We start from the raw sequence: 26,648 nt of genomic DNA on the forward strand, positions 1-26,648 counted from the left end.
AACCTTCTGTGCTGCAACTCCTGGAGGTACAGCAAGAAAGGTGACACTCTCTCACTGGATTTAAGTTTTTGCACAGCACCTCCCCATGTAAGTAGGTAGGTGCTTCTGTACAATATGGCCTTTCAGCAAGTTCCACAGAATTTGGCAGTGACAACTCTTTTGAAAACCAACCAGGCAGTAAAAGCCAAATACTTTTCTCAGGTACGCTGGTGTAAATAGAATAATTTGGGCCTGAGGCAGATGGTTGACTGGAAGAGCTACCGGTGAAGCACAAAGCTCTGACCTGTTGTGTGGTGCTGGTGACGATGCCCTGTTGCAGCCGGTATGCCTGCTCCTGGAGGTATTTTCTGGTCTCGTGATTACGAAGCAAGTAGTTTTCTATCTACAAGTAAAAGTCAAATTAGGGTACCAATTCTACTCTTCACACCATCTTTTGCTTTCAGTATTGTCACTGATTAAAAAAATACCAAACAGGATATGAGAAAATAGCTTTTTAATATAAAAATATTAAAAATCAATTATTTTTCTTACTCTGTTTCTATCCTCATAAGACTTAAATCCTTATTCCATGGGGCTCAGCACTGAGTAGCATGTATGGAAACGTTTTCTGACTTGCAAGGCTTACACTATACCCATGTCTAATGATTTCTGACTTATTTCTCTCTTTTCAGTGAGCTTCTTAAAGGCCATGAACTAAATATTTTAAAGAGATAAAAATGAGTCTTTAGCGCTATGATGATCTATACTTGAAATGAGTGGTACGCAAGATACTGTACACATTGCTTCTAGAATTACTTGATCTACTGTGAAAGGCTCAAGAGAAAACTTCAAGGATAATGTGCATTTTAAAGATGGGTCAATAACTTATTTTTCAATGGATGGGGACTTCTGGGAAAAAAAATCAATTTGGACCAAACCAAATTCTACTGTGAATGATACCAAATAGGCATTGAGCCAGGAGGAAAATGATTCTACAGGCTGGTGGTGGGAAACCCATGTTCAACAACTAATTATTCAGACAAAGTGAAATAGCTTGAATGAGAAACTGAGAGAGTCCCACACAGTGACTTGGGAACTTTCCTGCAATGGGGAGACAAGTTTAAATATTTGCTTTACAACAGGCAAAAGGAGCAACTGAACCTGTTTCTCATGTATCTCAGGTGAGAACTTTAACCATTACTTAAACTTATACATTGGCCCACCTTGATTTGTGGGTGGCATTAAGTCCCCACCAAAAAAAGAAAAATGTTTTGGTCAAAACTATTCAGTACATTCATGCCAAATTTGCAAATAATTTCAGACTGACCAAAACAGCATTTTTTTTTAACTACAGTAAACTTCTGATAATCCAGCACCTTTAGGACCCAGCAGGTGCCAGATTATCAGATATGCCGGACTATCGGAAAGGGGGGGCTATGAGGAGTCTGGGGTGGCATCCCACCACCCCACCACAGACCCCTCATAGCCCCCCCCTTCCGATAATCTGGCTCTGACCCGGGCTTCCTGGAATCAGCCGCTGGTCAGTTTCAGCAGCGGCTGAATCGGGGAAGCCTGGCGCAAAGCAGCTCCAATTGTCCAGCAGCCGGAGCACTTCCGGGTTCCTGATGGTGCTGGACCATCAGGAGTGCCGGAGCATTGGATGCCGGACCAATGGAGTTTTACTGTAATACAATTTTTTGCTGAACTCTACTTTAAAGGTGACTGTACTTTTTTGGTTTTTGCATGACGCATAAAAAGTTGCTCCCAAAGAAAAGAAGCCAAGCTGAGCCTTGTATGCCCTGCGAACACATTTTTCAACTGAGAAAATACAATACTTTATATACAGTGCACAAGTAAGCCTTAGAGCTCATTGCCACAAGCTAACACTGAGGCTAAGAACTTAAAAGATACCTCTTTTTCTCAATATAAGGTATATCCATAGTTATAAACATATTATATCCTAATATAAGGCCACATGCTTCACATCTGATCGTTTGGGTACATCAAAGAAAAAGGACAAAACCCTGTATTTTTCCTTTTGAAGGGCACTTTAATTGCAAGCTTTGTTGTTGATAAAGATCATGCACTTATGTTATTTAATCACAGCTGTCCATGTTTGCAAGCTTTTATGCCCCCGCCCTGATTAAAGTAAAATAACCCATTAAAAAGTTGCAGGGCATGCTTCCCCCTCCCAATAGACAAGATGACTCCTTTAGAGCTTGCATGACTGACTGCTAAAACCCAGCTGGGAGTTCTATAATCCATGAGATTTGGACAGCTACAAATAAATTTTTGCCAACACATCCTTATCCAAAAGAACACTTCAGCTAAATTAATTTATGATGATGATGATGAGTGTGCGCGCACACACACACACGCAAGAGAGAGAGAGTATAAAAATCCAGTAAATATATTATCCACCCATTAAACGAAAAACAAGCCTACATTCCACAACAAACGCATACTCCATTTTTTGTCTCATACTGCACTGAGCACTCCCCATGCTGCAACAGCAATAAAATGCATATAATCATCTAAACACATAGACGTACATCAACACAAATGTCTAATGGTACGTGCAGACACACACATAAATAATGTTTAATTAGTATTTCCTGATTTTTTGCTTATTAAACTATTGCACTCTATGAATCTTTATGCAGACAGAACCTTCTATGCAGTTATGATTCTTGATGACTATAACCTGTCCAGATGTTTGTACGTGTCCCTGTAAACGAAATACTCAATGAATCTAGCAAAGAATTCTTACTCAGCCAGACATGAATTCACAACCACTTGAAGTTTTTACTCATTTTTCCGAGAGTGGATTATATATGCAATACCTTTTGCAGTGCCTCTTCTGTTTTTTCAGGGTTTGTTTTAAGTGCTTGAGAAGCATCATTCATAGGTATCGGCATGAATCTTAAAGTATAATTCCTAAAACAAAACAAAAAAACAAGTTTATTGTAATGAGAGAGGGTAATCTAATTACTACATATAATTATAAGGCATAAAGTAGCAAATAAAGTTAGCTCCCAGGGTATTGTTTTTTGCTAATAATTCTGACCCTGATTTTGCAAACACTTACACACGTCTGTAACTACTTCCATGAGTAGGTACACTGAAGTCAAGCACACGTATATTTGTAGGAATGGAGGCTGATTCTTCTGTCTAATTAGATATAGAGGGAGATTTTAATGGACAAAGGGCAGCCATGCATTTAACTGCTACTGAAAGTTAACAGGGCTTGTGTACTTCCTTTTGTGCTTGGAAATTTTCCCTCCTATATCTAATTAGAGACATAAAGGTATACGCTAGGTAAAAATATTGACTTTCAATGGAATTTGGATGAGTATGTTGCTGTTTACATTTTTGAAAACTTTCCCCTTAGAGGATAGGTTATCTAGGCTACGTCTACACTGGCCCCTTTTTCGGAAGGGGCATGCTAATTTTGAAAGTGGGAATAGGGAAATCCGCGGGGGATTTAAATATCCCCTGCGGATTTAAATAAACATGTCCGCCGCTTTTTTTCTGGCTTAGGGAAAAGCCGGAAAAAAAAGCATCTAGACTGGCCCGATCCTCTGGAATAAAGCCCTATTCCGTAGGATCTCTTATTCCTACTTCAAAGAGATCCTCCGGAATAGGGCTTTATCCCGCAGGATCGGGCCAGTCTAGACGCTTTTTTCTGGCTTTTCCCCAAGCCGGAAAAATAGCGGCGGACATGTGTATTTAAATCCTCCGCCGATTTCCCTATTCCCACTTTCAAAATTAGCATGCCCCTTCCGAAAAAGGGGCCAGTGTAGACGTAGCCCTTTTGTTTATACTTAGAAGAAATATCAGGAATTATCAACTCCCACTGATAGCCGTAGGCAAAATCATTCTCTGAATGAAGATAATAAAGAGAATTCTACAACAGCTTTAAAATTCACTAGTTGACATACTAGTTATAGATCAGTGAGGGGCAACCTAGGCTAGTGAGTGAGCTACATAATTGGCCTTCCAGCACAGTGGGCTGCAATATTGCTGTAGCCAAGACAGTCTCTTGATATAGGATGATTTTGCTAACTGTGCTTGCTAATTTAGAACTTACAGGTTGTACCGAGTGAACTACCACAGCACTTTGATGGAATGCAGAAGAAGCGCATGGCTCTCACAGTCAATGTTGTGTGCAATCAGCATGCACCTCACTCCACGTGCCCTTCCTTGATGCGTGTGTGACTTTTGTGATATCAGTAGGAAGAAAACTACACGGATGAAAACCAAGTCTGGTGCGCCAAAGCACGCAGGCAGGGCCAGAGAGTCAGGAATTGTTTTACGTAACAATGCATGGTACACGAGACCACGTCAAGAACATAAGAACATAAGAATGGCCATACTGGGTCAGACCAAAGATCCATCTAGCCCAGTATTCTGTCTGCCAACAGTGGCCAGTGCCCCAGAGGGAGTGTGCTGAAGACAATGATCAAGCAATTTGTTTCCTGCCATCCTTCTCCAGCCTCTGACAAACAGAGGCCAGAGGCACCATTTCTTACCCCCGGCCAAGAGCCTTTTGTGGACCTAACCTCAATTAATTTATCTAGCACTTTTTTAAACTCTGTTATAGTCCTAGCCTTCACAGCCTCCTCTGGCAAGGAGTTCCACCGGTTGACTGTGCGCTGTGTGAAGAACAACTTTCTTTTATTAGTTTTAAACTGGCTGCCCATTAATTTCATTTGGTGTCCTTTAGTTCTTACATTATGGGAACAAATAAATAACTTTTCTTTATTCACTCTCTCCACACCACTCATGATTTTATATACCTCTATCATTTCCCCCCTCAGTCTCCTCTTTTCTAAACTGAAAAGTCCCAGTCTCTTTAGCCTCTCCTCATACGGAACCCGTTTCAAACCCCTAATCATTTTAGATGCTCTTTTCTGAAACTTTTCTAATGCCAAAATATCTTTTTTGAGGTGAGGAGACCACATCTGTACGCAGTATTCAAGATGTGAGCGCACTATAGTTTTATATAGGGGCAGTAAGATATTCTTCGTCTTGTTTTCTATCCCTTTTTAAATAATTCCTAGCATCCTATTTGCTTTTTTGACTGCTGCTGCACACTGTTGGACATTTTCAGAGAATTATCCATGCTAACTCCAAGATCTCTTTCCTGATTAGTTGTAGCTAAATTAGCCCCCATCATATTGTATGTATAGTTGGGGTTATTTATTTTCCAATGTGCATTACTTTACACTTATCCACATTAAATTTCATTTGCCATTTTGTTGCCCAATCACTCAGTTTGGTGAGATCTTCTTGAAGTTCTTCACAATCTGCTTTGGTCTTGATTATCTTGAACAGTTAAGTATCGTCCGCAAACTTTGCTACGTCACTGCTTACCCCTTTCTCTAGATTATCTATGAATAAGTTGAATAGAATTGGTCCTAGGACTGATCTTTGGGGAACATTACTAGTTACACCTCTCCATTCTGAAAATTTACCATTTATTCCTACCCTTTGTTTCCTGTCTTTTAACCAGTTCTCAGTCCATGAAAGCATCTTCCCTCTTATCCTATGACAATGTAATTTACACAAGAGCCTTTGGTGAAGGACCTTGTCAAAGGCTTTCTGGAAATCTAAGTACACTATATCTACTGGATCCCCCTAGTCCACATATTTGTTAACCCCTGCAAGGAACTCTAATAGATTAGTAAGACATGATTTCCCTTTATAGAAACCCAACAAATTATGTTCTTCTACATGTCTGGCATCCTTGTGCGTGGCAACAGCAAACAAAACATCTCAAGGGTCAAACAGAGATCCCCAAAAGGCCTCCTGGCGCCCTTGGGATGCCCACCATTGCTATATATGCAAATACTTGAGCAGCACCTAATTGCTGCATTTTTCCTTTAATGGCAACTGCAACTCAGTATTATTTTATATAATTTCCTACATTTTACTGCCTTATCCTTCAAAAGAGCTGTCCATACCACAAAAGCTTGTGTGTGTCCATACACTACAGAATAATCCATAACTGGCCCTCCATCAGGATGGGCTATTTTTAAATGCCCTAGGTAACAGACCTCAAGTGGTATATTTGCTATGAAAGCTGTTGATTGCCTGACAGGTGAAAGTACCACGTAGGGGAAAAATTGTGTCTCTATTGAAAACAGTGTGGATTTCCAGCTATTTGTTATTTATTATAGCACATTCAACACAATTCTTACATGCTGCATTCGATAAGCAAAGTCTTGAGCCCCCAGGAGAAGAAAGAGATATGAAGCACAAGGAGACTCCACAAGCACAATCATGAAGCTACAACTTTAGATGAACAGCACCCTATGAAAAGTTCTATCATCCATTGATTTCCAGACACACAAAATTGTTCTAGAATGTTAATTTATTTTCATCTCTGGGAGGAAAAGAGAATTTAAAGCTTGCATGAAACTTTGATCATCAGACCAACCAATATTTACATTTTACTCCTCTTTCTTTGGCTTCCTTTGAAGCCTCAAACATCCCTCCATGTTTGTTCTTTTTCTTCTTAAAGCTTCATTTTTCTCTTGTCACAAGAGCAGCTTTTCCTAGTAATTCAATAATCCAATAAATTCAGTTCCAGGTTTAACATACGTGTTACTTTGCTCAGTCAGTGTATTATTACACTCCCTACAAATAAATCTACATGAAAAGAATTAAGTTTTGAAGAGAAGCACTCAAATGCCAGGGAATACTGAAGTGAAGGATGCCCACCGAACCTTATCTCTGCCCCTTCGTACATATCATGCATTACAATAATCTTACATGGTACTGTCATATGCTATGTCTTCTCTAGGACCCCTGCTCCACATTGCAGAGTCACTGCAATAACAATCTGACATCTTCACTTCTTACTCTGATCTAACAGGAGTAGGTTTATGATGTGTTTATATTTCCAATCCTGCAACTGGAACTTGATATCACAGGAAAGAGAAGAGCCGCAGCTCCCCAAGGGACACAGCGCTTGCTTCTAGTCCTGAATTATTAGGCTGAGAAGATATTTCTATTGTAAGTTCTTATGAAAAGTTCCGTAAAACTGAATATTGCAGAATGCCATATAGTGGTACAGAAATTTAGGCTCTGATTCAGCAAAGCATACAAGACAATGCTTAAGTCCTATTAAAGTCAGTGGAATGTAAATATGTGGTCAAGGGTCTTGTTGAATGAGGATAACTATATTCTTAAGTGCTTTATTAAAACAAGGCCTTAATAGGATTCTATAGAAATTACTCAATGTTTTTTACATAGAAAAACATAGACAATGATATCCTTTCTCTGTATTTCTTTTCATAGATCCAATAGAATTCCACAACAGAAATATAATTTTCACAGGACCTTCATATAAAAAGGGAAAAGTTACGGAATGTTGAGGTTTTATAAATGTATTTGCCATATTGCTTTCCTTCCATATTTTGTGCAATTGAGCTAACGGTATTACAGAAGCCCAACTTTGCCAGTGTAGAAACACACACACACACACAAAAATAGTCTCAACATTTTAAAAAATATCTAATATTGTTACAATGCATTCTGTTAAGAACGCCATTTATCTTCTCTGAGAAAACTGGCAATGTCTTATATATTTCTATGAAACATATGGAGGAGGATGTTCCCTCTGGGCTCGTCTACACTGGCCCCTTTTCCGGAAGGGGCATGTTAATTTCAGCTATCGTAGTAGGGAAATCCGCGGGGGATTTAAATATCCCCCGCGGCATTTAAATAAAAATGTCCGCCGCTTTTTTCCGGCTTTTAGAAAAGCCGGAAAAGAGCGTCTACACTGGCCCCGATCCTCCGGAAAAAGCGCCCTTTTCCGGAGGCTCTTATTCCTACTTCGAAGTAGGGCCAGTGTAGACGTAGCCAATATGTTTTTAGGATGGGTTTGTTTAAAGGCTAATTATTTTCAGCCAACATTTACAGAAATCCCAGAACAGGAAGTGTCAAGCTTCACTGCTCATGGGTTGTGATATTACTTGTGGTATTAAAAAATTAGAGGAGATAGAAGATGATGTAAGCTTCCACGCTAAGTACATAAGATGTGACCTCTATCAAAAACCAGGGTTATATTATCTGCACTATTTCCTTTTTCTGCCTGGGTCATTTACTCTCACTTTAGGATCCCTCTTCTGTTTATTTTCATAAACATATCTGAAAGGAAGTTAACTAGAAAAAAGTACACATTATTTCTATTCGACTTCTCCTGTAAATACTTGCTGCTGCTCTATTAAGAAAGTTCTGCAATCTGATAAATGGACTTTGCAAGTTCCATTATTCACTAAAATCAATGGAATCATTCCAAAATTATTTTCTTAATTATAGACTATTTATATGAAATCCCTCCCTCAGTACAATTGATTCAATTTTGAAATGAAGCACAAACTTAAACAACTGAGGGAAATGAATCCATCCTATGCCAGTAACAGAAATCTACCTCAAATAACTGTGTATTTTCGCAAGACGCCTTGCCTTGTCTGGAGACTAGCAATTGTCTATTATCCTCACCTTCAAAAGAGACTCTTTGTTCCCCTGTCTATAGCATCTAATGATATGAAACAACTCTATCACCACTTCATTTAAAATCTGCATTTTCCCCCTTAAAAACATAATAATCATATACAGAAAAATGACAGAGCTTGAGATAGATCAAAGTGATTCAGTCTGCCATTGCTAACAGATGCTACTGCCTCAGTGATCCTAATGATCCCAAAATTACACAACTTCACAGGGATTATAATGAACAACTGCAGTTCCCAAAACCCGCATTATTAGCTTTTCTTGATGAAGACACAGACCAAAATGCTGATTTTATGGTGATGACTATTGGACACAGAGCTTCATTCAGACAACTAATTGCTTTTAAAGCACAAATTATGGCTGCTAAAAACGCAGATCAGTGAAGAGAAAAAAGTTTATACTGCCCCTTTTCTACATTTAACATTATTATATAGTGCCTCCCACTGAAGCATGGAAGGAGGAATGAAATAACCATTTCCCTCCCTTTTGAGGTCAGTGTGAATTCATCAGCTATACTTTAGTTCCTACAGGCCCAAAAATAACAGAAGCTGAGTATCCTCAAATTCAATTGTCTCCAATATGAGTTGCAGCTGTTCAACACCTGCAGGAGATATTTCTTGGTTTTCTCTCTAATTACTATCTTCCTTTAAACTTACTTTTCCAATGCCACTGCTATGTCCTGGAAGCCCTGTGCAGTGATGTTATTCTTATCCCATATTACGGTTCTGTTGGAAAACAAAATTATACAAAGCTCAGAATTAATAAAAGCAACTTCTCTTTTCAAATAAGCTGAAGAGAGCACTAATCTATAACACAGTTTTGAATTGTGAGGCCATGTAGTTGTCTCTCTCCAAAAACACACAGTAAAGGACAAAATCATTTAGAAATATATATTTAGCTTCTCATTGAAACCTTAGAATAATAGAAATAAAGGACAGAGTTACTAGGCTATTCTATCTTGTTTCCAATGTAGAATTGATCCCTGCATTATATTTTTCTATTTGTAGTAAATCAAAAGCAGCACTCTCACTAAAAATGACAACATACAGACATCATTATTCATTTAAACCTACATAAGCAAGATCTTAGTTATAGGATCCCCACCATATTTAAACTTTCCCCATCACAAACACACACAGCAGTTGCCTTTCCTTACAGAATATGATCACACGTGCTACACAGATTATGTCTGTGATTAGACAAAAATGTTTGCATTTTCCAAACGGTTGCATATGTTTTCAGAAAAACTGTGCATGCTTGTGCATCAGTGAGAGCACGTCTGCTACAATAACGTGTGCAACATCAGTAATTGTGTGCACAATCAACAAATCACTCAGATGCATATTGGTCATGGCGCTTTTGAACATGCAGTCACAATAGTTATTCGATCTCTTTTTCCCCTAAGAAATTTCAGGCAGTAGTAAGTCTATCATGTAGTCATCTGTGGCCATGCAGTCATATGCCCCATTTAGTCAAGGAATATTCTCAAAAGATTTGTAGGTAGAGTTTGGTTTTGAGCTGGCGATACAGTCAAAATGCACACTTGTGGTAGTGCACTTGGTATGGCTAATTTTGTTGCCCCTCTGGTATGTCCAGAGCACAATGGTATTATTGTGTCTGACAACCCTATCACAACCCTTCTCCTGCCAACATGACTCTCTCCTACTTTTCTGGGGGGAAGGGAGCGGAGATGGGGAGAGGAAGAGACGTTCTGCACCCTCTCTCTCCAACATCAGAACCATTTAGGGGAAGTCTTATCCACATCCCACCTTACCAAGAGTTTTATGCTCTGTCTACACTATAGCCGCCACATGATTTTTTTAACTGATTAGAAACAACGCTGTTTGGTGTGAAAACCAGCAGCTTTTCCTCCACGAGACCCACGACTGAAATGCTGCCTACCCATATTTTTATAAGCGTGTCGTGGATAGGGTGACCAGATGTCCCGATTTTATAGGGACAGTCCTGATATTCAGAGCTTTGTCTTCTATAGATGTTTATTACTCCCCACCTGCCATCTGGATTTTTCACACTTGCTATCTGATCACCCCAGCTGTGGCACATTCCAGGCTGCCATCTAACAGGCCTTCAGCAACAACCAATTGCTACTAGGGACCATGTGTTCCCCCGTGTCCCAGAACCATTCACTTTCTCCCATTTCACTGGGTTTTCTTACCCCAACCTATAAACCTCTGCCTCTGAGATGAAAGTAACCATTTCATATCATGGAGGCATTCCAGTCACCTCAGCTTACTGTATTCAACCACCTTCCAGAGTCTATAGCTTGAAACTTCCAATATTCAATTATCTGCTCACTGTGTGAGCATTATGCCCAGCAAAACAAGGCACAGGCATTTCAGGCCAACGTGCGGCTTCAGAATGACATACCCAGGAGTGCTCTGTAGGACAGCTTACACCTGGGGGATACACCAGGCCCATGCAATGGCACTCTTAACATATGGGAAAATGCATTGTGGGATAGCCAACTACAGAGTTATAGGCAGTGAAACAGTTAGAAGTGTACAGCCACTTAGCAAAACTGCCACATATCCAACCATTTAATGAACCAGCAGGAGCAATGGATTGTTAAGATTTACAACTTGTTAATCAGGTGCTTTGCGGACACGAATAATGCTCAAGACAACCGTGCTAGCCATCAGTTAAAAGCATACTAAAAAAAAAAATGTGTGAATGAGGTTATAGATTAAATGTTCTGGGGCCTCTAGCCCTAGTAGGTTGGGCTGATGCACCTGCTTCTACTCATTGAGAATTCAGCATACTCCTAAGTACCCTTGACAAGGACACCTTAGGATTCACAGCATATTTTTTCCCTTTTTATTCATGTATAGATTTTTTTCTGTAGCATGTATTCCCACAGTAGACAATTTCCCACAATTGTGGGAAAGCCTTGCAGTAAGAGAGATGTAATGCTTCCCAGGAACTTAATGTTCTAGAATTCCACTACCTAGGAAACCCAAGATGGTGCACAGAAGAAGCAACAGGCTAAAATCTTGCTAGTTTTGAACTTTCAAAGGATTTGGATTTTGAAAAAGGATTGTACCAATTTTCCTCCACCCCTATGCGTGATGTGCACAGTCAAGGGACTAGGCAGCCACCTAAAAGACGACTTTTCCAGACTTCTGTCATTTAAAATGTTCAAAAACCAATTTCTTTCTTTCTAGAGATTTTTTGCAGGAGGAAATTACCTTTTCCCCTTTTAAATGAAAAGGATGAGGACCGGGGAAGGGATAACAGGGAAATCCCCTTGCAGGGTTAATTAAGTAAGAGAAAACGAAAAAAGGAGTGTTGGCAACAGGCATTACAACATTATTAAACCTATTACCTTTCTAAAAAAGTTTTTCATACCTGAGCTTGGTGTTTATCTGTAGGGCTTTTGCTAGCATCTTGGCTCCCATGTCTCCCATTCCATTTCCACTAATATCCACTTTGGTAAGAGAAGTATTGCTGCCCAATGCATTGATAATTATGGTAAGCTCAGTCTTCAGTTTGGAATCTGCCAGAGATAGCGACTGCAAAGGCTGTGGAGCATATAAACATGTAAACAATAAACAAGAGCTGAGAATTCATTCTAGTATACATTAACTAAAAGGATTTTTGTGACTCACCCAAAGAAGTGTGATGGGAAGCAGGGGGCACTATGTATCAGATTCATTTCTGTGTTTACTATAGCTGTAGTAAAATGACATTTAAACACCACAATGATCTGAAATCCTTGAAATACGATAAAACTAGTAAAACAGTCTGACAACTTTATTCCTGGAGTCCATTGCTCATATCATTTTACTACAGCAGCCTCAACATTAAAAGCTTTTTTTTGGGGGGGGGGGGGGAGGGAGGGAGAGACAAGGACTGGGAGTACATATCTATTCCTTTAAAAACAAAGGATGCTCGAGTGACAAGTCTGCAATTAAGAGAGGTTCCTTGTAAGGATGTTAAGAACTAGTCGACTCCCCCTCCCTTACCACTTTGAAACATGGAAGCAGTGTTAAAAGGGGCAGTGCTGTGGACCTGGGATTAGCTGGGGAGTCCCCAGCTGACCCCAGGCTCCATGAGGGCGCTGTGGTTTTGAAATGCTCCCGCTGGGAACTCATTCCAAAGAAGGCACATCCACGTGCAGGCTGGAATCAGTGGGACTTCTTGCTTTCCCCGGGCTGCACTCGGAATTCTGCATTCCTCCTTTGAAATGTACAAGAACTCCAGCAGGGGTTTTGTACATTTCAAAGGAGGAATGCAGAAGTGCCTACTGACTAATCGATGGAAATACTCGACTAGTCAATTAACCACAATTTAACACCCTTAGTTCCTTGTGGACGCAAATAAGATGAGTAGAAAGATCACTGTGGTTATTGTTCATTTCATGATTATGTTCCAATTAGGTACTTTAAAAAAAAATTGTGTGTACTACAGTAACTGCTTTTTGTGGACCACTATGAAACACAGGTATGCTGTGGATCCTATACATTTATTCTAAAGCCTTATGCTAAATATTTCTTTTTAAAATATACACTGAAACACAGACTCTTTTTGTCTTTTCCCCCGGCTCCGTAAACAAACAAAGGCCAAAGTAGTTTATGAATTATAACAAGTCTTTCCATCACTTAAGGCATCTCAACTAATAAAGATATCAAAAAGCTATAATATATAGTTGATGATGAGTGATAACTTATATTTCCCTTTATTCAACAGTTGCCAAGTGTATAATCCTTCAGTAAGTAAATACCTCTTTCAGGGACCAAAATACTTGTATCCATCTACCAGTACCACAATGGGACCCAGACCCCTAGTCACTTGTATATGACAAAGTAACTAACTAACTAACTAAAAAAAAATCACATTGCATTGAGATGTGTGTTTTTAAAGAGAGAATGTATAAAGATGTGAAGGAATAGCGGATTTAGCATTAAAGAGCTTAACACAGATATAGCAATGCACTGATTATTTTAAATGACAATCATCAATTAACTGTTAATTCTCTAAGGGTATGTCTGCACTTGCACCCTAGTTCAAACTAGAGATGCAAATGTAGGCATTCAAAATAGTAAATGAAGCCGGGCTTTAAATATCCCGTGCTTCATTAGCATAATCTCGACCGCATGCTATTTCGGAACCCAGCTGATTCAAAAGTGAAAGTGCGCTCTGGGCCGCGTTAGTTCGAATCAAACCCCTCGAATCAAAAAATGAGGAGTAATGTTAGTTCGAACCAAGAGGTATGATTCGAACTAACACAGCTCGGAGCGCGCTTTCAGTTTCGAATCAGCTGGGTTCTGAAACAATGCGTGGCTGAGATTATGCTAATGAAGCATGGGATATTTAAATCCCGGCTTCATTTACTATTTTGAATGCCTACGTTTGCATCCCTAGTTCGAACTATGGTGTAAGTGTAGACATACCGTTAGTGCTATCAACGCTTGCCTGTCCGGTTCCCTTCTCCAGTCAGAAAAGTTCACACTGGAATGGTATTTGGGACTGGATGCAAATGTTTAATTCAGGTGCTAAAATTCTTCCGTGACACAGTCACGGCAGAAAAAAACCCAGCAGCAGCATTACTCTTGAGTAATCAGTCCAGCAGTATTGCTTAAACTATACAATTGCCTCCAAGTAAAACAGAAACATGAAATGCAGGGGATCATCACTACACAAAACGTTAATTGTTCTTAAAAGGAGAAAATGCAGCTATTATAGAGCTTGCTGTATAGAAAGTGGACCATTTCTGAACAGTGATTGAGTAGCCCAGCAGTTATTTCATCTTGAAAAGCTACTTTCCTTTTAAACTTTGCTTGGGACGAATAAGATGCATTTGTTTATAATTAGAAAAAAACCTTTGTGAACATTAAAATGCAGACTTGAACTTCTCCCAGTATAAGCCTAGAGCATTTACCTCCCATTCAATTACATTAATACCATAAGCACATCCTTGCATTACTAAAGAATTACTAGTCTGGCTATAATAATTGTAACTCCACTGATTTAATAAATAAAATTAAACCTGGTAGTGCTTGAATTATACGTTTTCCAGAATGGGGGGAAATTGTTATATAGCACAACCATTTTGGGGCTTGACGCTGTGCAATGCTGAAGCATCAACGTCAAGCTTCTTGCCCTTACTTTCAAAGGCCTACAAAGTTCTGTCCAACATTTTTTTTAAATGACACTACCCTTTCTCCGCCTCCACAATACCAGCAAAGACAATGCACTCATCTACTTCTACTGTACCTATTTCTACACTTTGTTCTTTGCCAACTCTCAATGCATAGGAGGATATCCACTTGGAAACACGTGAACATCACTTTCTCATCAGCATCTGTTCCCCTGAGATAGTGATAAGAAATGAGCAAACCAGGGCATTTAAAGACCAAAAATAAAAATGCCTTTATTTCTTCATGCTATCCAATAGCTTTGAGCGAGTAACGCTGTGACCTTATTTTGTTAACCTGTCTCTTCACCTGCAGCTGCTCCCGACTATCATGCTAGCCCCGCTGTGCTTCATGTCTGAAATTGTTAAATTTGCTGTCTCCTTACTCTGGGATTCTTGTCTTTTATCTGCATTGTGAATGAACTGATATACTCCTGAGTGCCATAAAGCAATCAATAATAATACCTGTCTCTCCTTCTGGCTAAGGAATGAAGCTCAAAACCTGAACTGATGCCCTGTGTAAGAATGAGTGATTTCCACAAGACTTGCAAGAATGAACCCATAACATAATGGCCCACCTGTGAAACAGAAGCAACTACATTTTCATAAGTTGAGAGGGCAGATACGCTTTCTGGTGTTTTGCTTTCTTAAACAATTATCAAGGTATTCAGATTTTTCAATATTTTGTTAGAGAGATCATCATTTGCTCTGAAGAGTTTGATGCTATGCCATCAGAACTAGAGCTTGTTGGGATTTTTACAAAATGTATTTTGTGTTACTGGAAAAATGCCAATTCATTGAACAAAACTGATCATTCGAAAGGGTCAGCTTCAACAACTTTCCTGTCTTGACAGCTTTTTTTTATGCCATTTTGACAGAATTTTTCATGTTGAAACAACAATTCATTTAGAAATTTAAGTTCATTTATAGTTTTAAAAAAAGCTTAAAAAGTCAAAAATCAAAACAACTGACCCAATCTGATTTTTGTGGTAGAGGGGATTTTTGACTGAAAAATTTACAATTTTTTTTTCCATTATTTAGGATAGGACATTTTTTCAAAATCCTCACAGAATGGGCAAACTGTTTTCCACTAATCTCTATTTTAAATACCAAAGGGAAAGTTTATAATTTGAAAGAATTCACTGAAAAATAATTCTTCAGCTATTTTTATATATGCCATGTTAAAAAATATAGACAACATGATATTTACAGCATGTGATGTATTTAAGGATTCTTTCATTTTCACACTGTGGATAGAGAAATGGGTGAATTACTAATCGGTCTGTCTCCCCCTTCTCTCCCTCTGAATGAGTCATGAGTGAAATGCTTTAAGTTATTTGGTACCGTAAGTGCAGAAATCCAGCCAGCAGCAAAAATTACTCTACACAATCAAAAAAGAAACTAGGTATAAAATAGGCATGAGAATTCAATATCTGGACTGAATATTTCTTTTTTAAAATCCTGTATAAATAAATGCAATTCTGCACAGACCATAAAAACTTTTATTTCTCAGCAGCACCCTATGATTTCAGATGCATACTGGGAGCTTGATATCCAACACACGCTTTCCTCTTTCCTGCTGCTGCCAACATTTAAGCATTTTTTAAATCAATCTTATTCAGGGACAAAATGGGGGGAGGAGCGAATATTTCTTATAGTACAGAATGTCATTCGAAACCATATTGCATTCAGTACAGCTACACACTTGCTAGGTACACTTGGGAGTTTAATCATCTAGTTCAAATTATTTAATATAGGAATATGGATCTTTTAAAAAACACTAAAGGACTCAATCCTGCAAGATGCAGAATCTCCTGTGACATGCTGAGCACTCGCCACTGTCACCAGAAACGAGATTATTCAGCTCCTCATAGGATATTCATAGGAGGTTGAGTCACAAGTTTGAGAAATGTTTAGCCAGCAGTGCAGCATCCATTTTTCTGCTTGAAAGAATAAGGTATGATAATTATACAGTCTCGGAAACCATGCTATGGTGCTGGGAAAGAATAGTTTCTTTAATGGGCTATGCAGTATAATGTCTATTTATAGAGTCTAAAAAAGTGTACAACTCAGGTACTATATTCTCATGCGTCTTTATTTTGTTCTTGTTTTTTTAAAATGGTGTGAAAAAATTAGGGGCTGATTTCATTTCTGCAGTCATGATACCAAACTACTAATCATTTAAAGCATTTCATTCATAACTCATTCAGCAGGGGAGAAAAAAAATTAGTAAGTCTCCTGCTTTTCTATCAATGGCAAGAAGATAACAAAACCTTTAAAACACTACACAACTAAATAACAGGATATCTATATTTCAACACAGCTATAGCTCTGTTTAAAGTAGGTATAAATATTCAAATAATTATTTTGCGGGGGTTTCTTTTAGATTACTAACTCTCCTTCCAATGTTTTAAATATAAGTTTCTACAAAACAACAGATACTTAACTAACGGTTGAAAGAAAATTAATTTTTATGAATAGGAAAAACAAAAGAATGGAAAACGAGAGGGTCATTTTACAATACTGGTAAACATGTAAAAGTGAAGGTGCCTCTGCTTTAGAAGTACTTCAGGAGAGAATGTGGCCCACGAAAGCTCATCATCTAATAAACCATCTTGTTAGTCTTTAAAGTGCTACATTGTCCTGCATTTTGCTTCAGGAGAGAAGGCATGTCATAGCATCATAGAAGCACAGAATACTAGAACTGGAAGGGGCCTTGAGAGGTCATTGAGTCCAGTTCCCTGCCTTCACGGCAGAACAAAGCACCGTCTAGACCAGAGCTACTCAACTTTGCCAGCCCCAGAGGCCACAGTGATATTCACAGCACATGCCGAGGGCCACAAGTTAAGAAGGGTTGCATATACATGCAAATATATATGCAAATAGCTTCTCTCACACTGACAGGCGCCAGACCCAAATGTGGCCTGTGTAGGCCAGTCAGCACCTCTTAGGTTCTGTTCACAAGGCTAAGCAGCCAGCACTTCCTACAATGGCCCGGTACTCCTGGCACCTCCCCTCTGAGGCCTAGAAATGCCAACACTCTCCTGTACACATCTGTTCCAGCCAGCCCATTTGCTTGTGTCTTTAAATGCTCACCCCACCTGGGAGACGTCTCGCAGTTGTGTAGCCTGTTCCAGTGAAGGCCATGTGCAAAGGTTCCCACACGTTGAGATCCGAGTCAACCCAAACTGCACTGCAGACCGCAAACAAATGGGCCACGAGTTGAGTAGCCCTGGTCTAGACCATCCTTGATTGATGTCTATCTAACCTGCTTTTAAATAGCTCCAGAGAGGGAGATTCCACAACCTTTGTAGGCAATTTATTCCAGTGTTTAACTATCCTGACAGGGGAAATTAGGAAAAGTCTCTAGACCTTTAATAATTTTTGTTGCTCTTCTCTGGACCTTCTCCAATTTCTGAAATGTGGTGCCCAGAACTGGACACAGTACTCCAACTGAGGCCTAATGAGTACAGAGCAGAAGAATGACTTCTTGTGTCTTGCTCACAACACTTCTGTTAAGGCATCCCAGAATCACGTTTGCTTTTTTCGCAACAGTGTCATACCGTTGACTAATATTTAGCTTGTGGTCCACTACGACCCTTAAATCCCTTTCTACCATACTCCTTCCTAGACAGTCGCTTCCCATTCTGTATGTGTGAAACTGATTGTTCCTTCCTAAGTGGTGTCATTCTTGCAGTCAATCTGAAATAACTTATTCATACATAGGAAAACAGAGTTTGGGCTTATGAGCTAGATACTTTGGATGATAGCAGACAACTATTGTTTTTGGCACCCATAAATATACTAGACAACTCACAATGCAGATTATTAATAAAATTTCTTCCCCCAAGACATTCACAAATTACCTGCAAAAATGCTGCAAAGAGAGAAATAAGAATAGAGTAGGACGCAGTTGGGGGAATACACACAGGATTACAGAAATAAAAACACATGGTTCTGTGATGGGTAGTGTATAGCACAAAGAAGAGGTAGCATTTTTCAAATGTCTAAATACAGTAAATGCCTTCATTGGCTCAATTCTTTTATCACTGATGAAGGGTATTTGGAGGCAGGAAGTGACTAAAGAGAGGGTGAGGGCATGTTATGTATCAATTCAAGAGGGGCATGGAAGAAAGCCTGAAGATGAGATGTGAGATGAGGTCACATAAGTAGGCAGGGGAGAGGCAAGAGCTTTACAGACTCTTAGAAAGGAGACCAAGAATCTTGGTGTTTATGCTGAGAAGCAGAGCGAGTCAGCATAGGGATGGAGAAAGCAGAGCACACTTGTATTCTGAGGGAGGCAGAAAAAAGGAGGGGACTGAAGGTGATGAACATGACACAAAAACATACATATAGCAGGACAGAGAGAGGTCAGCATCCCCCAAAAATCCCTTCTGGCTAACCCAGGAACAAATGTGCACTAGGCAACAGAGGGAGCAAAGTCCAATCAATAAAGGGTCTTTTGGAAAGGGGGAAAGGGTTGGCACAGAATGGAGGAAAGGTTGCCAAGGGAACACTCAATGAAAAGAGGCATTACAATTACCCTCTGAAATACTGTACTCAGAGAATGGTGTTTCCGAAGAATGTAAAGAATAATAAAATAAAGACAAATCTTGCTTTAATTTCTTCTAATTTTCTTCTCTCTTTCTTGGATGAAAGGGATTTTGGTAAGTGGGTGCAGCAATTATGTATGCTAATTAACAAAGAAGTGATGATCATGAACATTGTGAGGAAACATCTATTCTGTATTCTATAAGTGTACCCCACTCCCAAAAAACTGGGCTGGCAATCCTTTATTGAGAAATGAAAATCTCTAAAATCTGGGGGAAAGGACTGTGTCACTTAGACTTAAAAGAAAACTAGGTTATCAATGTCAGACATTTTGAAATAAATTCTTTTAATGTTTATATCCCATAAGCGTACAAAGAGCGTTCTTACAATGCACTAAGTGAAAAACAGATCCCCCTTTATATATAATCCCAATTAACATTTAAAGTTAATTCCTTCTTTAACAGGACAAATATCAGAATAACCAAAAATAATTTTACAATGTTGTCAAAATAATAGGCAGCAAATAAATTCAGTAAGGCACTGATAAACTGTGAGAACGATTCTTACATAAACATGCATTGTAACAGTAGGATAACAGATACTCACAGAATCCTCATCTTGAATCATCTGTACTAAATTATCAAGTACCGGAGTGAGATTTCTGCAAGACAAAAAGTGATGGAAACAATTAAATCAGCAGCTTTTTGCTATCAATTTTGCTAGTATTTAAAAAAAATAACAAAAACCTTACTTGGATTTCATGTTGTTAAAATTTTTGCCTAACGCCAAGTGTCTTATTGATCGGTTTTTACTAAGCCAGATTACAAGTGTCGAGAGATCGGATTCTAGGCCTGTGAGGAATCAGATTAAATGTAAAATTAAAAACACACTCCATTTGCTAGATGGGGTTGAATCAACAAAACCATATTCACTTGAGACACTTTCTACCATGCCACCACTTTCAATTACTCCGGAAGATTTATTTTAAATTCTTTTATTTTTAAATGTTTTGGTCTTCTTTCATTTTCCACTGATCTACAAGGTAGCCCTATTATTTATGATCAAACCTGCTAATCAGGAACTATGCACACAGCAGAAAAAGAAGAGGATTATTTACTCCCTAAAGTTAGCCTACCAATGAAGTCTAGGAAAAAACATTCTTTAAGCAATGGAGACCTTTTCTATTCCTTGCCTTGAGAATTAGGAGAACATGCTACATTGCAAACCTCAACAGTTATATTCACCACTGTGCTCATGAAGCTATCAGGTACCAAAAACCTAATGCAAGAAGCTTGTGAATAAACCAACCTGTTAAAAATGGCTGCATTTCATTTAGTTCTTAGGCAAGAAAAATGAATATGCTGCATTCTGCCTACAATATTGATGAAGATAACATTTCAACAGATGAAAATGATTAGGCACTGGGTAACGTGCAGGTTCAGCTATCACAGGAATAAACAAAGCCAAAGGCTCACTTTGCTTTGATGCCATTCTTACTACAATCTGTTGTGATACCGAAAAATGCCATGTAAAGTTCTATGGCATGTAAACATTATTACATCATGGGATTAAATGATTTAAATCAGCTTTCTTAATTCAGGGCCTGCATTACCATTTTTCAACGTACTTACCATTGTCTGAAATGTCTAGGCTGGTGATATTGTGTATTTCTGCTATGCAACCTTCCAGAACTTGTGCGCCTCCAGATCTCAACTACAGACAAACAAAACATCTGCAACTAATTAAGGTATTTTGGTAACACAGAAAATAACAGCAGGAATTTTGTAAATATAAAGGGTACTACATTCAGCAAAAATAGCAGCAACACTATAACTTGTTGACATTAATGCTACAGCCTACACAGAAATCATTTCCACACTAATTGCTTCTGATATGCATATAATAAAAGAGTGAAATTCTCTGGACAGAAGCTTAACTAGGGCCAGGTTTAAATAGTCAAGCCCTGACAAGCCCCCTTTCAGATGGCAGGTATTTCTGAGTTTTGCTGCTTGCCTTACTGTAAAAATGTTTGAGAGCTTTTAAGTTTCAATTGGAAAAACAGATTTAATCAACATAAAAGCCAAAGATAATATGCATTCCTTTCCACCCCTAAATTCAAATGACAAAGTTTTACAGTAAGAGCCTCTTCCAACGCTAAGCATCAAAACAAAGTATTGTGTGCAGCAGAGAGAAGGGAATAGGTGAGAATGAAGGGTTGGTTTCTTTTAGTCAATCATGACTTTTAAAAAAACTGCATACCAGATATACAATATTTAATAAAATAATAACAGCTAGAATTAGAAGTGAGCTTTTTACTTATTTCAAAATGGGGATGATAAAAAAAGCATGAAGCAGAAAGGATTAGTTGTGTGGTTTAGAGTAATGCATTATTAGGTTTCAACTGGAGTATTGTGCTCAGTTCTGGGCGCCACATTTCAGGAACGATGTGGAGAAATTGGAGAAGGTCCAGAGAAGAACAACAAAAATGATTAAAGATCTAGAAAACATGACCAATGAGGGAAGATTTGTCCAACTCATCTACCCACGAAAGCTCATGAGATATTTGTTAGTCTGTAAGGTGCCACAGGGGCTGCTCATTGTTTTTGAAAAAACTGGGTTTGTTTAGACTGGAAAAGAGAAGACAGAGGGGACATAATTTTCAAGTATATAAAAGGCTCTTACAAGAACGAGGGAAAAAAATAGTTCTTCTTAACCTCCAAGGATAGACAAGAAGTGGTGGGCATAAATTGCAGCAAGGAAATTACTCTTGCTACATTTCAAAGGTAGAAGCGCCCTTATCAACTAATCAAATAGGCAATGCAAATTCCATCAACTATTCGATTAGTTGATTCATTTACATTTCACATCCCTAGTCTAGATAATACTTAGTTCTGCCATGACTACAGGGGACTGGACTAGATGTCCTCGAGGTCCCTTCCAGTCCTATGATTAATCTGAATCATTGCAGCATATTAAAAACACAGCTTCAAGATTTAGTGAAACGTCTGAAAAGACCTCAAAAGCAAATACAATACCAGGGGATACAATTATTAAAATGACTGATTTTGAACGGGTACTAACTCTTGACCATTCCTATGAATTGAATATTCAAGTAGTGAAGTAATGTTTTAAGGGAAGGAAAAACATTTTCATAGTTATGAATTACATCTTTACTACAAAAACATCACCCAGCGTAGGACTGCTAACAAATAAAAGATAGCAATGGAATCCAATCTTTCTGTTATACTGCTATACATAAAAGCGGGGCAACATTTCCCCCCATTTCTAGATCTGACCAAATATCCTGACTCAAGTGAATCATCTCTAAGCAAAAACAGTCCTTAACCCAGCTCTAATCCAGATTCATTAATATTTTTTAGCAATATTTTTCAGTTAGTTACAGCAATTTTTAAGAAAGATTGGAGATTTTCTCACTGGTGGACAAATAATTTAATGCCCAACTCGGACTTTTATTACAGTGAATGGACTAAGATTAAATCTTAAATATGAACTATAACCAAACCAAGAAGCATATTTTGCACACAGTCCCTCTTTTTTAACATGCTGAAAGAAAACCCTTGATCCAAACAATCCTGGAACTGGTTAAGTTAAAAATCTAAATCTGGATTCACATTTCTATAATGTTAGCCCATCTCTGATTTACTAACAGCATTTTTAACACTCACAATATGAGTGACAGAATCATTCTGCTTCACTTTGGAATGTGCTCATTGACACACACAGTACCAGACAACCCTTTGACACAAGATGCCACATTAATTATTGTTAAGAATGTGGAACTGACAGATTATATGGACTCCGTGGGTATGTCTACACTGCATTCCTCATTCAAGAGAGGAATGCAAATGAAGCTGAGCAAAATTGCAAATGAAGTGCGGATTTGAATTTCCCATGTTTCATTTGCATAATGGCATCCAGGCGCTTTTTCGAAATACCCTATTTCAAAAGAAAAAACGCCGTCTAGATGGGGTTATTTTGAAAAAAAAACCCATCTTTCGAAATAACCCTTAAACTTCATTTTTTAAGGAGTAAGGGTTATTTCAAAAGAAGGGTTTTTTTAAATAACCCATTATAGACTGTGTTTTTTTCTATTGAAATAAGGTATTTCAAAAAAGTGCCCGGACATCATTATGCAAACAACGCGTGGGAAATTCAAAGCCGCACTTCATTTGCGATTTCGCTCAGCTGCATTTGATTCCTCTCTCAAAAGAGGAATGCAGTGTAGACACACTCTTAGTCTTTATTTGAATTTTTCTTTTAAAAATATGGACATCCTAGTGGCATATATAAATTCAGCTTTGCTTGGACCTGAACTTCCGTACGTGATAAATAAAAAAATTAAGTTTAACGTAGACAAACATATCTCTGAGTACATTTTTATTGGCTACATTTCAATGGCCTATCAGTTTCTGTTTTAACAGAATTCCTTTTTGAATTCAAAGAACCTCAAAAGGGATTCTGTATCAATCAATAACATGGTGCAATTTCTCTGCACTAAAATTACATCTGAAATCGGACTTAAACGCTAATTTTGTTCAGCTTTAAGTGTATACCGGAACAAAATTTCAAGGGAAGCTTCTAAGTTTGCATCCACAATTTTGTGTGTGAACTGCTTAGGGGGCACAAATATCAATACTGATGTCTACTTAATGTATGGTTAAAGAAACATTTGATCTCAAAAGTCAGAGTGTCAAAATTAGACTATTTGTTCCCACAAAAGATAAAGCATATAAAAACAGAGATTAGGTTTATAGTCTTTTCTAAACTTGACTGATAAAGGATATAAAAAACCCACATTCTGTATCCATATTTCTGAGATCATAATACCAGTACACCACATATTAAGAACCAGCTCTTCAGCAATTAAAAAGCAGAAAGCACAGCAGAAGCTAAAATGTACCAGTATGCGGGGTGTGAAAACAAAGCTGCTTACTGATTTCAATGGTTAATATGCTGAAGGTAAGGCATGGAGGGTACTTACACAGTGACCAAGCTAAGGGAAGCAGAAGGGAAAAGAGTAAAATATATCAGTGCTGAGCAGGTAGAAATAAAACGGCAGTTTTCATACCACAATTAGCAATATAAAACAATAAAGCTCTGGATTGGAGTTAGTACACTAGAAATTTGATGTGCAGGCAAACAAAAAGAGCGGAAAGGAGAAATTTATCTTTCCATGCAGAATAAAGGCCCAGCCCTGCAGCCTGGATACAATTTTGTATGAGCAAGAAGGAAGGACAAATATGGAAGCATCAGGGTTTCCCGCCTCTTACTGATGCAGACTCACAGGAGTTGGAGCGGGGAAGGAAACTGGCTCAGAGGCTTTCTTGCTGAGCAAAGGTTGCTCCAGTTGTTCATCCAGAGAGAGTCCATGGCCAAACCAGGCCAAGGTGAGCCAGTCCCAGCTCCTCTCATGGCGCTTCTCACCCTACATTATGGATGTGATTTGGTGCCAGTATGGCTTTTTTTTCTTTTTTTTTTTTTTAAATAAAGCACAAGAAGATCGATGAGATTTAGTCTTGGGGAGACGAGTCAGGGCAAGAGAGTATGGGGAAATAAGAGCTGACAGACTGGCTCTATTTTCTCTTTTACAGCTGTTTCAAATTCACAGTGTGTTTGGAGGGGGTAGGGGTGAGATAATCCCTCAAACTCAGCTAAACTAGAAACCTATTTAAGTCACCAAAAGGCAGATGAGAACATCATCTCCTGCCTCTGGCATTATTCCTGAGATACACTTCCTGCAATGGGACAGAATCCATAGCACAGTACCGGCTGGGGTAGTTTAATTAAGACAGATATGGGTGAGAAAAGTATCAGCCTCTCCACACAAGAAGTAGAAGAAGGCTCACTGGGTGGCACTTGTCATGGTCAGACTCAGCTCACTGTCCAGCACAGCCCAGCCTCCAAATGAGAAGCTTCCAAATAAAGACTTGGCAGTTTAACTTTCTCCACTAATGACTGGAGAAAACACCTAATTCAGTACATTGTCCTCATTAGAGCCAGCCCTTAAAGTGATGTCTAAGTCTTCCTTTCTGTGAACTCCAGGCAATTGTGCATGTAATTTATAATTATGAAAGTCAACTGCTTAAAAAAAAAGGGGGGGGGGACAGTATTTAAAAAGTATCCCCCATTCATCTCTTTCTCCCTGACTCGGAAGCTTACTTATTTGGAATTTACACACCTGAAAATAGCTGCAAAGTGGTGTAATAGATTGAAAGAAAGTACTAAATGCATTCAAAAATAGGTTGTGTTTCCCTCATAAAGGAAGCTCCTAAAGTAATTCTCACTCTTTGCTGTGTGATTCTATTTTAGGAAACCTATCAAAACCAAACTGTGGGTTATTTGATTATTGCATGTGCAGGCAGCAAGCTGAATCTCTGCTGTTAGTGTGCGTCACTCATGAGAAGTTCTTCAGAGACAAGGATTTTTGTATATTTCAGTGGTCTGATAATCACAAACAATCAATGAGACAAATGGGGATAATGCAACATGAACAGGCATGTCATGTGAACACATAAATCCATCTGAAACAGTTCACGAGATCTTATTTTCAGGTGAACTATCCTCAACAGTATCTGTTTAGGATTCTTCTACACTCTTTTCCCCCAATCAATAGCCACTAGTTAGTTCCTTTTCTTCATACTAGCTACCAAGCAGAGGCACAGTTTGACTTCTATATTTGGGGGGCAGCTCCAGTCAGCTCAGAAGACTGTACACTGGGGGAAGAGAAGAGACAAATTCCATACCTGTCCAAGGCTTACAGTTTTGGAAGGAAACCTTCGCCCTCCCTGCCCATTCCCAAACTCATGCTACCAAGACATTATGCATCTGGTCCAGAGATGAAGGGGCTCAGCTTAGTTACTATGGATGCCCCTCCACTAGAAGATTCAGCAAGGGTTGCTTTTCTTCTCATTTATTGTAGAAAAATTGAAAACATTTGGAGCGTGCCTCTTAAAGTAGAAGAGATGTTTCAATAATCTCTGACCAGAGTTGCCAATTCGGACTAGAAAACCAGAATTTCTTACAAGAGTGAATCTGGGAAGAGGTACTCATCTCAAAGAAACACTGGGGGTGGGGGGGGAAGAGAAGGGGAGAGGATAGTGAGACTACAGAAACAGCTTGTTGCCACCCAGTCAGCTGAGGCTGCATGGGGTTTAGAAAATCGCATTTTAACATATTACAACTTCATTGTACAGTGCAGTGTCCAGTGCCTGGTAGAAAAAGCTTTAAATGAACATTACCAGCCAAGCCCATTACTGGTTATTTATAATATTTTTTACTCATAATTGGTTGACACAATATATAAATAGCAGCTCATTTTTATAAAAATAATTTATCCTTTCCACATCTTTTAACTCCAAAAGAGAAGCAAATGGTTCCATGTATCTGAGGAAAAGAATAATTTCAAGTAATTGCTGCTTTC

The 26,648-nt window shown here is 38.7% G+C and overlaps 1 protein-coding gene across 3 annotated transcripts in view; it reads right to left on the minus strand.

The window, feature by feature from the left end:
• The window catches only part of CARMIL1 (capping protein regulator and myosin 1 linker 1), a 244,054-nt gene that overhangs the window by 70,323 nt on the left and 147,083 nt on the right, over positions 1-26,648 (minus strand). For all 3 annotated transcript variants that reach the window (XM_075921131.2, XM_075921132.2, XM_075921130.2), the window contains exons 18-24: positions 20,839-20,920; positions 19,959-20,058; positions 19,814-19,868; positions 11,869-12,041; positions 9,159-9,227; positions 2,823-2,916; positions 284-382 (exon numbers count right to left, since the gene is read on the minus strand). In XM_075921131.2, coding sequence (XP_075777246.2) covers positions 284-382; positions 2,823-2,916; positions 9,159-9,227; positions 11,869-12,041; positions 19,814-19,868; positions 19,959-20,058; positions 20,839-20,920 — 672 coding nt within the window. The remainder of the gene's footprint in view (positions 1-283; positions 383-2,822; positions 2,917-9,158; positions 9,228-11,868; positions 12,042-19,813; positions 19,869-19,958; positions 20,059-20,838; positions 20,921-26,648) is intronic.

Source organism: Pelodiscus sinensis, chromosome 2 (genome assembly GCF_052426305.1).
Source record: "Pelodiscus sinensis isolate ZL-2025 chromosome 2, ASM5242630v1, whole genome shotgun sequence".
Lineage (NCBI taxonomy): Eukaryota > Metazoa > Chordata > Testudines > Trionychidae > Pelodiscus > Pelodiscus sinensis.